Genomic DNA, 13,910 nt, shown 5'->3' with positions numbered 1-13,910 from the left:
ATTCAAGTTTCCTCACTCCAAAACATACTTTTAAAAAAATGTAACATTTCAAACTTTTAGAAAAGTACAGCAACTAACCTATCAAATACCAGTATATCTACCAGTAAACTCTACTGAATTATTTGTGAGATAGTGCTATACTGACTTCAGCTGTTCCTTTAAAACAAAAGATGATGGATTGGAAGCACTCTATAAACCTGCTTCCTACCCCCATATTCTGCTTCCCTTCCCATACAAATTTATCCTGACTTAGTATTTGCTTTTCACCATCATTTGTGTATGCTATTACTACCAGTGGAAATGTCTATAGACAGTAACATTGCTCTATATGTTGTTGTTTTTATTAAGCCCTGATCAGGTGTACCTTGGTAAATATGTTCTCCCATTCGGTTTGTGATAGTTTCTTTTGCTGTGGAGAAGCTTTTTATTTTTTTAAATTTTTTTGTGTGTATTTCTTTTTTTATTGATTAAGTTATTACATATGTGTCCTTATCCCCATATTATCCCCCATCCCCCCCACTCATGCCCTCACTCCTGTTGTCTGTGTCCATTGGTTAGGCCTATATGCTTGCATATAAGTCCTTTGGTTGATCTCTCGCTCTATATGTTTTTAAACTTATATAAATGTTATTATGCTCTTTGTGTCATTCTGCAAGCTGGTTTAATCAACCAACATTGCCTTCCATTGTATGCATATAAAGTAATGTATTTGTCATTTTTCTGTTGTTTTAAGTTTCTGCCAAATTTTTCTTATCACAAATAATGCTACAGAAAGCATTTCTATACTAGTCTTTTTAGGCATATGTGTAAAAGTTTTTCTGGAGTACATATCTAGAGTGTTCACTTTTCCATTATCCTCTACCAGGGCTCATGCAGTCTGTGTGAATTCCCTATTTGATGTTGAGATACCGGGGTCTTGGATGTGAGATATAGGTACAGGATTGTGAAGAAACGGGGGCTTTTAGAGGACTTTGTGTTGATAGCCCAAGTCATTTGGGAGAGGAATTTTAATTTGCAGCTAAAGCAGTGGATCTTGGGCACAAGATGAAAAGAGATTGGTTTATCCTTTGGCCTGATCAACTAACAAACTAATTTCAAGCTTGATTTGGAGTTATTGATAGAGTGAAGTAAAAGGGAATGGTCCAAGTGAAATAAGATCATTGGGAATAAGCTGTTTGGTGCTTTAAGTCAATGTTTTTAAACCAGGCATCCAGGGACCCCAGTTTTCCCATTGATCTACCTGAAGGTCCAGCTGAGGGTACATGTTAGGGAGACAGGCAGACAGCAGGGCCACCCCACGCTGACACACTTTTACTTTATACATTAGACTTTGTGTAAGATTTTGTTTCAATAAAGTTTTTGTAGCTCAATGTCTTTTAAAATTTTTATAAATACATAAGAAGTCAAGTGACTAATGAGAGATATGTACTTATAAGGCTCCACAACTGGACATAGTTTGTGCCCCCAATTCGCTTTCACGTGGTGTTATGGTCAAGCACTGAGTAGTCTGTGTTCTGCAGTGCTGGTAGCAGCAATCCATATCTAAACCATGTTTCTGATGATATGGCAAATTAAGGATATAAATAGGTTAAGCATAGTAGTAATAGTATTTGGCTATTTATTATCCCAGGAGCACCATTATGTTGTGGTGACCTCAAAGAAGAATAAGTAATTCAGCTTCTTGCTTGCAGTGAAGAATGGGAACACTGAAGCTGGAGAATCAAGTGGGACCCAGGTCAGGAGGTGGCCTTGTAAACTAAGTGAAGCCATTTGTGCTCAATCCTCAGCGTAGAATTGAGGTAGCGTTAGCAGGAAGGTCAGGTGACCACCAAAGTTTCTGCCAGACCTAGCTTCTCCTCTTTTAGAGATGCAGATTTGTATAAAAGCCAAAGACTCCCCAAAGGTCAACATTTTTAGAATGTAAAGAAGAATTCATCTCAGCCATGTTTAAAAGGCAGATAAAAATTTTAAACACTGGTGAGAATCTGTAAATTGTTGAACTTTGGTTCTATTAAGGATCTTTGAGATTCATCATTTTTAAAAAGTTTTCTATTTGAGAAACCAATATCATCACTATTCACTTTATAATACAAGCAAAAAAATTGCGCTTAACATACATATATCATCTATGATGATTTAAGTGTTCTCACTTTCTCCTAATATCTTTTCCCGAAAATGACGGCAAGAGTACTTTGTTTGTTTTAACTTGACCTATCTTTCACAACCCAGTTTAATCATTTCACAGGTATTCTTTTGAAACAAATGGGCTAGATGATCAGACAATAGTGGCATATTTTTACCATTTTAGTAATATATGCAAGAAACACCTTTAGTGATATTTGTATATCAAATTTCCTTTGTGTGCCTTTTTTCCCTAATGAATTCAGTATTAAAGGATTTATAAAATAGAACCTTATTAATTCAAAGCAAGGAATGCTAATGTGACCATAAAACATCTGAATTACAGAATAATGTTTAGAGAAATTTGTTTTATTATTTTAAAATAGAGTACTTACTATGTACTAAAATAGAAATGATTGCTAATATAAGGAAGGTAGTGAATTAAAAGTTTTATAGTGAACATAAAATATCATAATATCTTAAAGATAAAATTGTATTTCATTCTAAATTAATTACTAGACTTCTTTGTTATAGGAAGCTTTGTTTTTCCTGAACTCTTACATTAAGATCCTCACTGGAAGATTTAACCTGAGGTTGTGTGTTGTTTTTTTTTTAAAGAAAGATATTCTGTGTCTGAATGGGTATAAATTTTGTATTTGTGGTGTACAAATTAATAGATATTGAAGGATATTCATTCCCTACTAAATACTAAAGTCTTTGACTGGCTACTTATTTCCTAAAGAATGATGTTGGCCTGCTCAACGTGGCATTTTCATTGCCCATCACAATCTTTCCTCCACCTAATGTTCAGCTTCTTTTCTAGACTGGGATAGCCCAAAGAACTATTCCATAGATTTCCTTTGCAGATTCAGCTTATCATTAGGCCATTCCCAATTCTAACAACAGTATTGCTCAGGACTTCTCTAAAAAGACCACTCAGTGAGCCCTGTCTTAACCAGGTGCTCACAGATGATGTAATGGCAGAGCAATTACCCTGGCCAAAAGAGGAAAGGCCAAGGGCAGTGTGATTGACTTACTAGTTTCTAGCTTTAAGCCATTCATTGCAGTGCCAAACTCCCATGTTAGAATCCCTTTCTTTGTATTAATTAAAATAAATTCTCTAGGTGTAAATCCCTATGAAGTATCGCCTACTTTTATACCTGGGCATTAAAGGTTGCTTCAGTTCTGATTTTATTTTTCCAACTTAGAAGTCTTTCTTTCTTACATTAATAATTAACCAGTAAACTAATTTACTCAAATTCTTTTAGCAAGGTTTATTTAAAAGGAGAGTAACTTCAAGAAAAAGGTTATACCCATGGTTTACTGCTGTCTCCAGCCATGGGTCTTTGGGGCATACTTTGTTTTTTAATCTTCCTGGGGAAAAGTTGGGGACAGGAACAAACGTAAGTAAAAGGACCTATCTTGATTTTCAATGCATCTTAGTTGTGATGAGTGAAAAATAAAATCAGTTAACTTTGTTAATTCAAAAATTACTTTCTACTTTTGAGAATACCAAGTGAATATTCTCATCTGTATAAAAAACTCATGGTAGTATTTTGATTTGATGAATAGCTAACAACATGACAGCTTTTACGGGATTGCTTTTTTTTAATTACATAAGTGATGATTCAAATTTCACTTTGAAAAAGCACAAAATAATCTCTAAATGACAAACTTTCTTGTCATTTATTGCTTATTTATATTTGGTGCATTGTTTTCTAAATACTGTGCATAATTAAATGGGTTACTTGGGGGTTAATTCTAATACAGTGATTTGAAAAACTATTGTAATTATTTTTATATTTACGAGCTCATTCTTCACAATGGTTAGTGTTATTATTGAAATACTGTATATTTTAAACTATGTCTTAAAATAGTGATCCATATCTAGAAATAACATTATTGAAAAGGAACTGAGTATCTAATTGAACCTACTAATTTCACATATGAGGATAAGTGGCGACAGGGAAAGTGACTTACCAAAAGTCACTCTATTGAAGAGAGAAAGAAGCAGGACTAGTATTAAGGACTCCTCTTTACCATTTTAATTTTTTTCCAGTTTATCATAAATGTATAAATATGTAAACTATATTATGAATATAAATGTGTTCTTAGGATCTCATAAATCTGATTTCCTTGCATTGCTACAATCACCCCAGTACCTTTGGTATTTTTTATTTATTCGTTTTTGAAAGACAAGTGGCTGAAGTTCAAAGAGGTTGAGATTAAGTGGTAGAACTAGGACCAGGATTCTGAATTCTTTCTATACACTGTACTGGCCTTTAATAAGCATTGCCTTTCTTTCTCTTGAAAAAGTGAGAGTGTACCATTTACAACATGGTCATCAGTCAATTAAATTAATAAATTTATATACAGCTTGCATTTTAGTGGGAGAAGCAAATAATGAATGAACTAATGAATAAATGAATAAATAAGGTCAGGTGATTATTAATGCTATGAAGAAAGAAGTAAAGGAGAGTAATAGGATACAAAAATGATGAGGAACTATTTGAAAATGTAGACAGATAAGGTTCTTTTTAAAATTATTATTTTTTATTTTTTATTTTTTTCCGTCACCATTCTCTAAGGCACTCATACAGAACTTAAAGGAAGGGAACAGTCTTTGCAAATATCTGGGGAAAGAACATACCAGGTAAAGGCCAAACTGACATTTTTACCCCCCTGCAAGCTGAGTGGCCTGATCCTCTGCAACTATTGAAAGAAAATTTTAAAAGTGCAAAATTCTTTGGATTAGATTGTGCAACTGATAAATCAGTATAGACCAAAATCTGGAAAAATGGTGGTTCCAGAGCCATCTTTTACGGACTTGTAAACACTGAGTATTTTATGTTTCCCCACCACTACCACATAGACAATTCAAAATTAAAACATAAAATACAAAATTTCTAAGAATACTGAAATTAAAATACATATTTTTTTCTAGATTTGCAAAGCTCTTGATAAATTCAGTGTAGTACAGCAATTGAAAGTGTTACTTCAGGAAACAGGCTGCTTGAGAACAATTCCAAATTCTATGACTTATTAGCTGTGTGACCTTGGGCAAGTTAATTATCAGTTTTCTCATCTGTAAAACAGAGGTAATAATAAGACTTTTCTCAGACAGTGGTGGTAGCAATACAGTGAATTTATATATGTATAATATGCTTAAAAAGGTACTTAGCACATTGTAACATTTCTGTATATTTACCTTATTATCATCAAAGCTAAAATTTTCTTATTTTCCGATATTTCTGGGTAAGCACTTGGGGAAATCAGATGACGGTTGGAAGTCCGGAGATTCTTTTCTCTCGTTCATAATTTGACTGTAAATGGTTCCAAATTAGTTGTCATGTAGAACCGCCAGATGTTTAAAGGAGTTAATTGCCTCCAAATTAATTTCATTGTTACTAAACACTTGCTGATTTGAAAGACTTTTTAAATGTCATAATTTTGACAAGAGCCTGCAATAATTCTGCCAGTTGAAGTGATGAGCTCTTAGATCTCAATCATTATCACCTTTTGGATTGAAACTCTTTTTTCTATGCAGTAGAATAAACACTTTTTTCTATGTAGTAGCTTTCGCTATTCAAACTATATACTTTGTGATATAATTAATAACCTGGTTTATATTTATAGGTTTTCTTTTAATAAACAATGAAAAAAATCACACATTAAAAAATTTATTTCAAAAACATATAATTCATATTCATTCTTGTATATATCACATGAAAAATAAAACTGAGGGAACAGCCTGGGGCTGTGAACAAAGCTTGTAACTTTGACCACAGTTTAACACAACAAGAGAGATCTGAATATAGTCTTTCATTCACATATAAGCCAGGTGACCTCAGTCAAATTAACCTCTTATCTCTTGTAAAATAAGAAAACAATAGTATCTACGTCATTGGGTTGTTGTAAAGATTAAAAGAATCTATACTAATAAAAGGGTAATATGCTAATTAGAGCAGATGTCTTCCGGATGTCCTTCTGGACAAAGTCACGATGGTGGGGGTCGAGGCAGAGGCAGTTAGGGGCGATCAGGCTGGCAAGGAGAAAGCAGTTAGGGGTGATCAGGCCAGCAGGGGAGGGCAGTTAGGGGCGATCAGGCCAGCAGGGGAGGGCAGTTAGGATCAGGCCTAAACCGGTAGCTGGACATCTCCTGAGGGGTCTTGGATTGGAGAGGGTGCAGGCCAGGCTTAGGGACCCCTCCCCTGCACAATTTCATGCACCAGGCCTCTAGTTGTGTATAAAGTGCTAATACAGACACTCATATATGATAACTACTCAGTTACTGTTATTATCATTATTATTTTTTTTAAAATATATTTTATTGATTTTTTACAGAGAGGAAGGGAGAGAGATAGAGAGTTAGAAACATCGATGAGAGAGAAACATCGATCAGCTGCCTCCTGCACATCTCCTACTGGGGATGTGCCCGCAACCCAGGTACATGCCCTTGACCGGAATCGAACCTGGGACCTTTCAGTCCGCAGGCCGACGCTCTATCCACTGAGCTAAACCGGTTTCGGCAATTATCATTATTATTGTATGGTTGTGATTATTTGGTCTCTAAGGACTCTATAACTATTTGCATTTTCAAATGCATTCTCCCAAACTCACTTTTATTCTATCTTTTTAAAAAATCCACTCACTAGTATAACACCAGTACTTCTAAGATTACTTCCTTTCAAATAATTTAGTGAAATTAATGAATCTTAACATTTATTGAGTACTAAACATGCTAAGTGCTTTCATGTACATAGTCTCACTTCATCCTTACCTCAGCCTGGTAAAGAAGGTGATATTTTCACAGTTAAGTTATTTTTGTCTCAGAGAGGGTTAGTGACTTTAGCATGGTTACTCAGCCAGTAGGTGGCAGCACTGGAATTCAATCATTGGTAACTTGCTTTTTTCTGCTTTGGGCAAAAATAGTGACCCTATTTACATGTTCTAGTCAACACCATTAAGTCTTCCTTTGTTGCAGTAGCTCAAGAAGGTGCTATTACTACCTTCCTAAATGTTAACTAAATCTCCAGTGCTATTTTTCAAGTCCTGATTTCAAGCTATTTCTTTTTTGGAGACTATGCTGAAATGACCATAGATCACAAATAAATTTTAATTAAAAAATTATTTTTAAGCTGAGAAAATGTGCTTATTTTAAATTGAATATCTCAAGTGAGATGAAGAAATCAGAAGTATAACAAAGTATGTCATATAGAGATACTGATCCTTCTCTTTTCCTGTTTCAACAGGTATGTCATATCAGCACCGAAAGTACTTCGTGTTGGAGCATCTGAAAATATTGTAATTCAAGTTTATGGATACACTGAAGCATTTGATGCAACAATCTCCATTAAAAGCTATCCAGATAAAAAAATTATTTATGCTTCAGCCTCTGTTACTTTATCCACAGAAAATAAATTCCAAAACTCTGCAATCTTAACAGTATGTATTTATCTTTTATTTTCTATAAACATGTAAAATATTCTCAATTAAATGTGTTCAAAGTTTGAATATTGATAGCATAGAGATTTGATCTTTTATAACATTATATCTTTGTGTGATTATTAAATGATGTATGTCAATCACTAATGATAATATGAAGGAAACAGAAAATTCTAAATAGGAAAATAAAATTGTACTAATATGTAAATATTTGAAAATACATAGAAAATACTTATTATCTGTGAAAATTGTCTTTAGAGAGAAATAGAGAAATATGATATGCATATTGATCTATAATGCATTGCCTACAGAAAGCCATAGATGCTATTGAACATTTGTTTGTTTAAATTCCAATACTATACAATTATAGTTTCCAAAATGAATAAATTATTGATAACTGAAGTAAATAGCTCTGATTGACAACCTATAGTTAGTAAAATAAAATAAAACCTTGATCAAATAACTTTTTTCCTATTAAGTTATTATAATATAGCTTGGCTAGAAAGGTGCTTTCAACTCATTTCTTATTAAAAATTCTGATAACTAAAAATAAATTTCCATACTTATTTATTTAGCAACATGAATAAATATAACCAAAATATTATTTTACAATAAAAATTCAAGAACCAGAAAAATAAAAGACTGCTAGGGCTCTGAGGTTCATTTATACCACTGTTTCTTAAAAGTGAGTTCTGTTTAAACAGTGCTAACTTAGTTAATTGGAAAGGAGATTAAGGTCGACAAATCATAAATATTGGTGCAAATTTTAAGCGTCTAATTTTATCTTAACATTATAATGTATCTTTATTTGCCAATTGTTTGATATTGTGCCAAGGTCTTTTCTTCATGTGCAGACCCATTGATTGGAATGCCAAATCTTATTTACTATGTGCCACACCTTTAATAAATCATCTTTGTTCCACAGTTTCTGTTTCTTTGAAGTGGACAAAGTACTTAAAGACACTTGTGAAGAACCTGAGTGCAGAATCTTAATAGCTTGTTACTGTTTTCCAAACTTTTTCAGTGCTCTCACATATGTAATTTCAAGCAGTTGATTTTAGTGATTAACTTTTATCCTATGTGTAAAGCCTAAGTTTTCAGAGAAGCACTTGTCTTTCTTTTATTACTTTTTATGTATTAAATTTGCATACCATGCAACGTAAAGTGGATAATTACATTTACTTACAAATATTGGAAAGCATGCAGCTCAACTGGTGGGAACAGAAGGATATAGATATAATACAAAGTGTCCAGACATCAGTGAGAATGTTGAAGGGAACTGATGAAGTGAAAAAGAGCTTCTATAGCCCTAGCCGTTTTGGCTCAGTGGATAGAGCGTCAACCTGCGGACTGAAGGTTCCTGGGTTTGATTCTGGTCAAGGGCACATGCCTGGGTTGCGGGCTCGATCCTCAGTAGGGGACGTGCAGGAGGCATCCAACCAATGATTCTCTGTCATCATTCATATTTCTATTTCTCTCTCCCTCTTCCTTCCTCTCTGAAATCAGTAAAAATATATTTTAAAAACAAGAGAACTTCAGTAGCTTAAATAGTTTTACTAAATGCATATAACATTTAGGAAACACTTCTAATTGCTTAAAACTAAATTTTGGTTATGATATTAAACACTGAAGGGCTTTGGGCAAAATTTATTTACTATTCTTTCTCCCCTACTGCTTTTAAAATGATTAAATACACATACTTATTTCTCCTTCTAATGAGATTACAGTGGTATTTAGAAAATCTGAATATTTTATAACCTTAAAACTATTATGTTCTTTTTTTAATCAACATTTCTGTTACAGATACAACCCAAACAATTGCCTGGAGGACAAAACCTAGTTCCACATGTGTATTTGGATGTTTTATCAAAGCATTTTTCAAAATCAAAAAAAATGCCAATAACCTATGACAATGGATTTCTCTTCATTCAAACGGACAAACCTGTTTACACTCCAGAACAATCAGGTAGAGTCTAAGGTGCTTCTTCCCCTAGGGAGGACAATTGATGCTACTTAGAGCTTTTTAACAGTTGAAAAAATGTGGATTCAGGTTTTTAAAAGAAAAGACTCATTAATAATTTATATATCTGCAGACTAACTTTTTCTTTCTTTCAAAAATAGATTTTCGTGTATTAACCATGTATTGATTTATTTTAATGAGACTCATCTCTTTTAAGAATGATTATTGTTTAAAAAACTAAAATACCCTTGTGTTTAACAGAGTTTTTGATGCTATCAATTATTTTTACAGTAAAGGTTAGAGTTTATTCACTGAATGATGACTTGAAGCCAGCCAAAAGAGAAATTGTCTTAACTTTCATAGTAAGTATGTTATTTATTTAAATAATAATTTAACTCATTTTTAGGATAAGATACATAATTTCATAACCCTACCCCAATGCCATATGAACTCATTCAGTGCTCAGTAAATGGTGACTGAACACTTTCTGTGAATATAACATTGTATGTCTATATCTCTAAAATTGGCATGTGTAAAGAAGCCATGAAAATGAAATCTCAACGATTTTAAACTAAATCATTTAAATATATACTTCATGATTTCTTTCTTTAAGAACATCAGCCAATCACTAAGAATTAATTGAATATCTATTATGAGATTTTTTATTTGTACAATTCAAGATAAAGAATTATAATCAATGAAATTTACATTTGAGGACTTTAGAGTTTAATAACTAACACATGAAAAATAGTGCTAAATCATGAGGTAAAGATGAGCAGTTACCTATTAACAATATAGGTGTATTAGTAATGGCCCTTCCCTATAGGCTGCAGCACCTTTTCTCCTAATTGTACAATAGGACAAATGACACATAAGCTCAGAGGGAAGACAAAATAGGGGTGAAATTGAAGGATGATGTAATCCTTTTCTGTAATTGAATACGTAAAGGAAATCTTAAGCTGGGTCTTAATGAAAGGAATAGCCATAGGTTTTTTAAAAATAATGAAGAACTTCCCATGGTAATATATAGCATGAATTTAGCTATGACAGTAAGAAATGGGGATAGTACATAAACTGGCTGACTGATGTCAGAAGTCTGGAAGAGAACAAAGGAGAGGCAGTCAGCTCAAATACCCTTTTTCTGTCAGAAAATACTAGAGCATATGGTCAGATGCTGTTTATTCTACCTTCTACCCCTCTCGGTGGTTGCACTTGAGTGATGTAGAATCCTGACACCACACAAGGAAGAATGGATGCCAGTTGTCCTGTGTAAGAGCTGTCCCAGGAAGACGGGATTGAGGAATTTGATCCTAGAGCAGTGGAGAGTCACCATGCAGGTTGCCTGTCACTACTTGAGCCAATTAAGCAGAGACAGGATTGAATCGTATATGAGCGTTTTATTTTCCAATATTGCCGGCAACATGGGAAAGCAGTGGTCATCCACAGAAATCTGTTCCACACACCCCCTCTCGTTCCCCCTATAAACAAGTTGCTTATATTGGGTAGAAGGACAAAGATTAGGAATGGGTAAAATGGTTACAGATTACAGACAATGCAGGCTAGTGGTTACAAAGGGTAGGGGCTTCCAGGTGGTTACAGCCCAGGATTCCATTGTTTTGGCAACAAAATTGTTCATCTTTCCATGATGATAGGCAGTTCTTGGTAAGGAGAATGGACCACATTTCGAGTTCAACTCCCAGGTCCCGGGACATACAACTCCCAGCCAGGTCAGAGTATGCTTTCTTTAATCAGAACAAAATCACAGTTAACAGAGCATGATTAATATTCTTTATAACTATAGCTATTCCCCACTATTCTATTTCTGCCCCTAAACAAAAATAGTACTTGAGAGAGATCATCTTAGAAGCACAGTGTACAATGGACTGCAGGGATAAAGATCAACCTAGAAGATATTTTGCCTCAATTCTAATTCTTTTTCAAAATGGACCTTTGCAACTCAAGAAAAAAAATACCTCAAAAATCCGACCATTAATTTCACAGTCATGGCATATAGTGGTAAATTTCTGGGTTAAGTTCAAAATGGACCTCTACATGTAGTCCAAAGAAAATAAGAAACCTCATTTAAATAATTTCCAAGCCCACACAGAAAAGGAAGCTTATGGGAAAGCTTTATGAAAACTTTAAAATTTGTTTAACTAATTTGAATGTTTTATCAAGCTCAAAATGACCATACTGCAACTATAAAATATCTAGCTACTAAATGTATTTTATAGATTTTGGTATCTATAAAGCCTATGAGTTCACATTTGATTAATTATAACATCAGTTATTTCTGTACTTTGTTTTTTTAGTTATACTAGATAGAGTTGAATCTCATCTAAATAACTGAGACTAGGATACCTGGAAACTGATTTATACGTGTGTGTGTGTGTGTGTGTGTGTGTGTGTGTGTGTGTGTGTCAAGAGAGGGAGAAGGGGTCCAAGAAGTGAGAGGGCACGTGGCTTAAATGAGCCATATTTGCCTTCCACACATTTAAATAATCTTTCTCCTTCATATTTAATTTGAAGGCATGGATATTTGTTAGTAAATATTTCTGTAGATCAAATATAATATAATCAGTTAATTTTTAAAATTCGGTTTATGTGCTTTGATGTTGTTTGTTTTTATTCAAAGGATCCTCAAGGATCAGGAGTTGACATTGTAGAAGAAAGTGATTATACTGGAATTATCTCTTTTCCTGACTTCAAGATTCCATCTAATCCTAGGTATTTTAAAATATTTGTTAATAAAGTTTTCTTTAAAAAAACACATCTGGAACTTTTGGTGCTGTGAAAGAAATGAGGATATGAAGCAACCTACTGTGAAAGAAATGAGGATATGCAAAATCTTTTAGGGGGAGGGGAGAGGAGAATTAATTTCTGGGGGAGGGGAGAGGACTGCTTTACACATAGAAATTAAACTTTGTCTGCTTTACACATAGAAATTAAAGGCTGGATGGCTTTCTTTCTTTCTTTCTTTCTTTCTTTCTTTCTTTCTTTCTTTCTTTCTTTCTTTCTTTCTTTCTTTCTTTCTTCCTTTCTTCCTTTCTTTCTTTAAATCAAAACCATCAACCTTCCATCCTTTAAGAAAATCAAATAGACTATCAGTCTAAAAGGCTAGTGTGGTCCCGTGCCTTGCTCTGAAAGTTATAAATATATTACTATTTGTAGTCTTTTCTGCATAGACTATCATAATTCAAGAGGGAGGATGTTCTTGGAGCTATTTCTCCCACTTGGCGTCATGTTAAAAGATTTAAGAATATGTTTAAACAGAATCAAATGTAAAAAATATTTAGTGAACACATTCCTAGTATGTGCAAAGTACAAGAGGAATGAGAGATATAAAATAGGAATGAAGAATCCACAGTTCCTGCCTTCAAGTTGTTTAGAGTAGGACAAATAAGATAGGTGCACCTATAAATGGCCAAATTACTTTAAAGTAAAAATCTTTTTATGGTAATTTTTGCTTTGTCCTCTAGAAGGTAGTTTACAGTTAATTTACTATACTGAAGATTATCTAGAAATTTGGATTAAATTGGGGAATTTAAATAATTTGGATAATTTTTAAATTGTATACTTTCTTGAAAATATTACATACTCTGTAGCACAGAACTGAACCTATTTTACAACTATTATCATTTCTCCAACTGTTATAATTTCTTCATCTTGTGCCATTTGCTCTATGACAGATTATGTGTCAACCATGGTAGCTTCTCATGGCCAGTATTTTCATGCTCTAGTACCTTTGCACATGTTGTTTCCTCTGCTTAGATAGTGTTTTACCTTGTTCTTCATAAAGCTGGCTAGAAAACAGGTTAAATGCTCCCTTTTCAAAGACGTTAGTCGTGGACACATGATCTATTGTAGTCCCTCTCCTTTCTTTTATTCTCTTATTCCTTAGTGGCACTTATTTCAATTTTACCATTATTTATTTAGTTATTTACTTGCCTTTTATTCCCACTAGACTGTAAACTCCTTGAGAACAGGGATGGTGTTTTATTGTTCACTGTTATATCTCCAGCACTTCAACATAACAGGCACATTGAATTAATGATGATGATAATATTCAATGTATTGATTGATAACCAGTACACAAAGTAGATATTGTCTTTCCCATTTCACAAATGAGGTTAAGCAACTTTCCCAAGTATCCAATCTGCTAATAAATGGAAAAGTAAAAATTTGAAATCCCATGGACCCTTTTATCTTGTTTATTTTTTTTATCTACAGTGTTTAATCCAGTGCTCAGTAAATATTTTTGACTGAAGGTTTTTAATTAAACCCAGATAATTTTCCTCTTTGAACAGGCCATACTTTGTCTCCAGCTATAGCTTCTTTTACATGAGGTGTGAATCTTATCATCTGGGTGGGCTTGACCTGAATT

The 13,910-nt window shown here is 33.6% G+C and overlaps 1 protein-coding gene across 1 annotated transcript in view; it reads left to right on the top strand.

Moving 5' to 3' along the window:
* Nucleotides 1–3,435: 3,435 nt before the first annotated feature.
* C5 (complement C5) overlaps nt 3,436–13,910 on the top strand; it is an 83,820-nt gene continuing 73,345 nt past the window's right edge. Inside the window, exons 1-5 of the mRNA XM_006091105.3 lie at nt 3,436–3,524; nt 7,374–7,566; nt 9,370–9,532; nt 9,818–9,888; nt 12,162–12,253. Coding sequence (XP_006091167.1) covers nt 3,460–3,524; nt 7,374–7,566; nt 9,370–9,532; nt 9,818–9,888; nt 12,162–12,253 — 584 coding nt within the window. The 5' untranslated portion in view covers nt 3,436–3,459. The remainder of the gene's footprint in view (nt 3,525–7,373; nt 7,567–9,369; nt 9,533–9,817; nt 9,889–12,161; nt 12,254–13,910) is intronic.

The sequence above is a fragment of the Myotis lucifugus genome, unplaced genomic scaffold, assembly GCF_000147115.1.
Source record: "Myotis lucifugus unplaced genomic scaffold, Myoluc2.0 scaffold_87, whole genome shotgun sequence".
NCBI classification, from domain to species: domain Eukaryota; kingdom Metazoa; phylum Chordata; class Mammalia; order Chiroptera; family Vespertilionidae; genus Myotis; species Myotis lucifugus.
The sequence above is the reverse complement of the archived record's forward strand: the minus strand, read 5'-3'. Positions and strand labels throughout refer to the sequence as shown.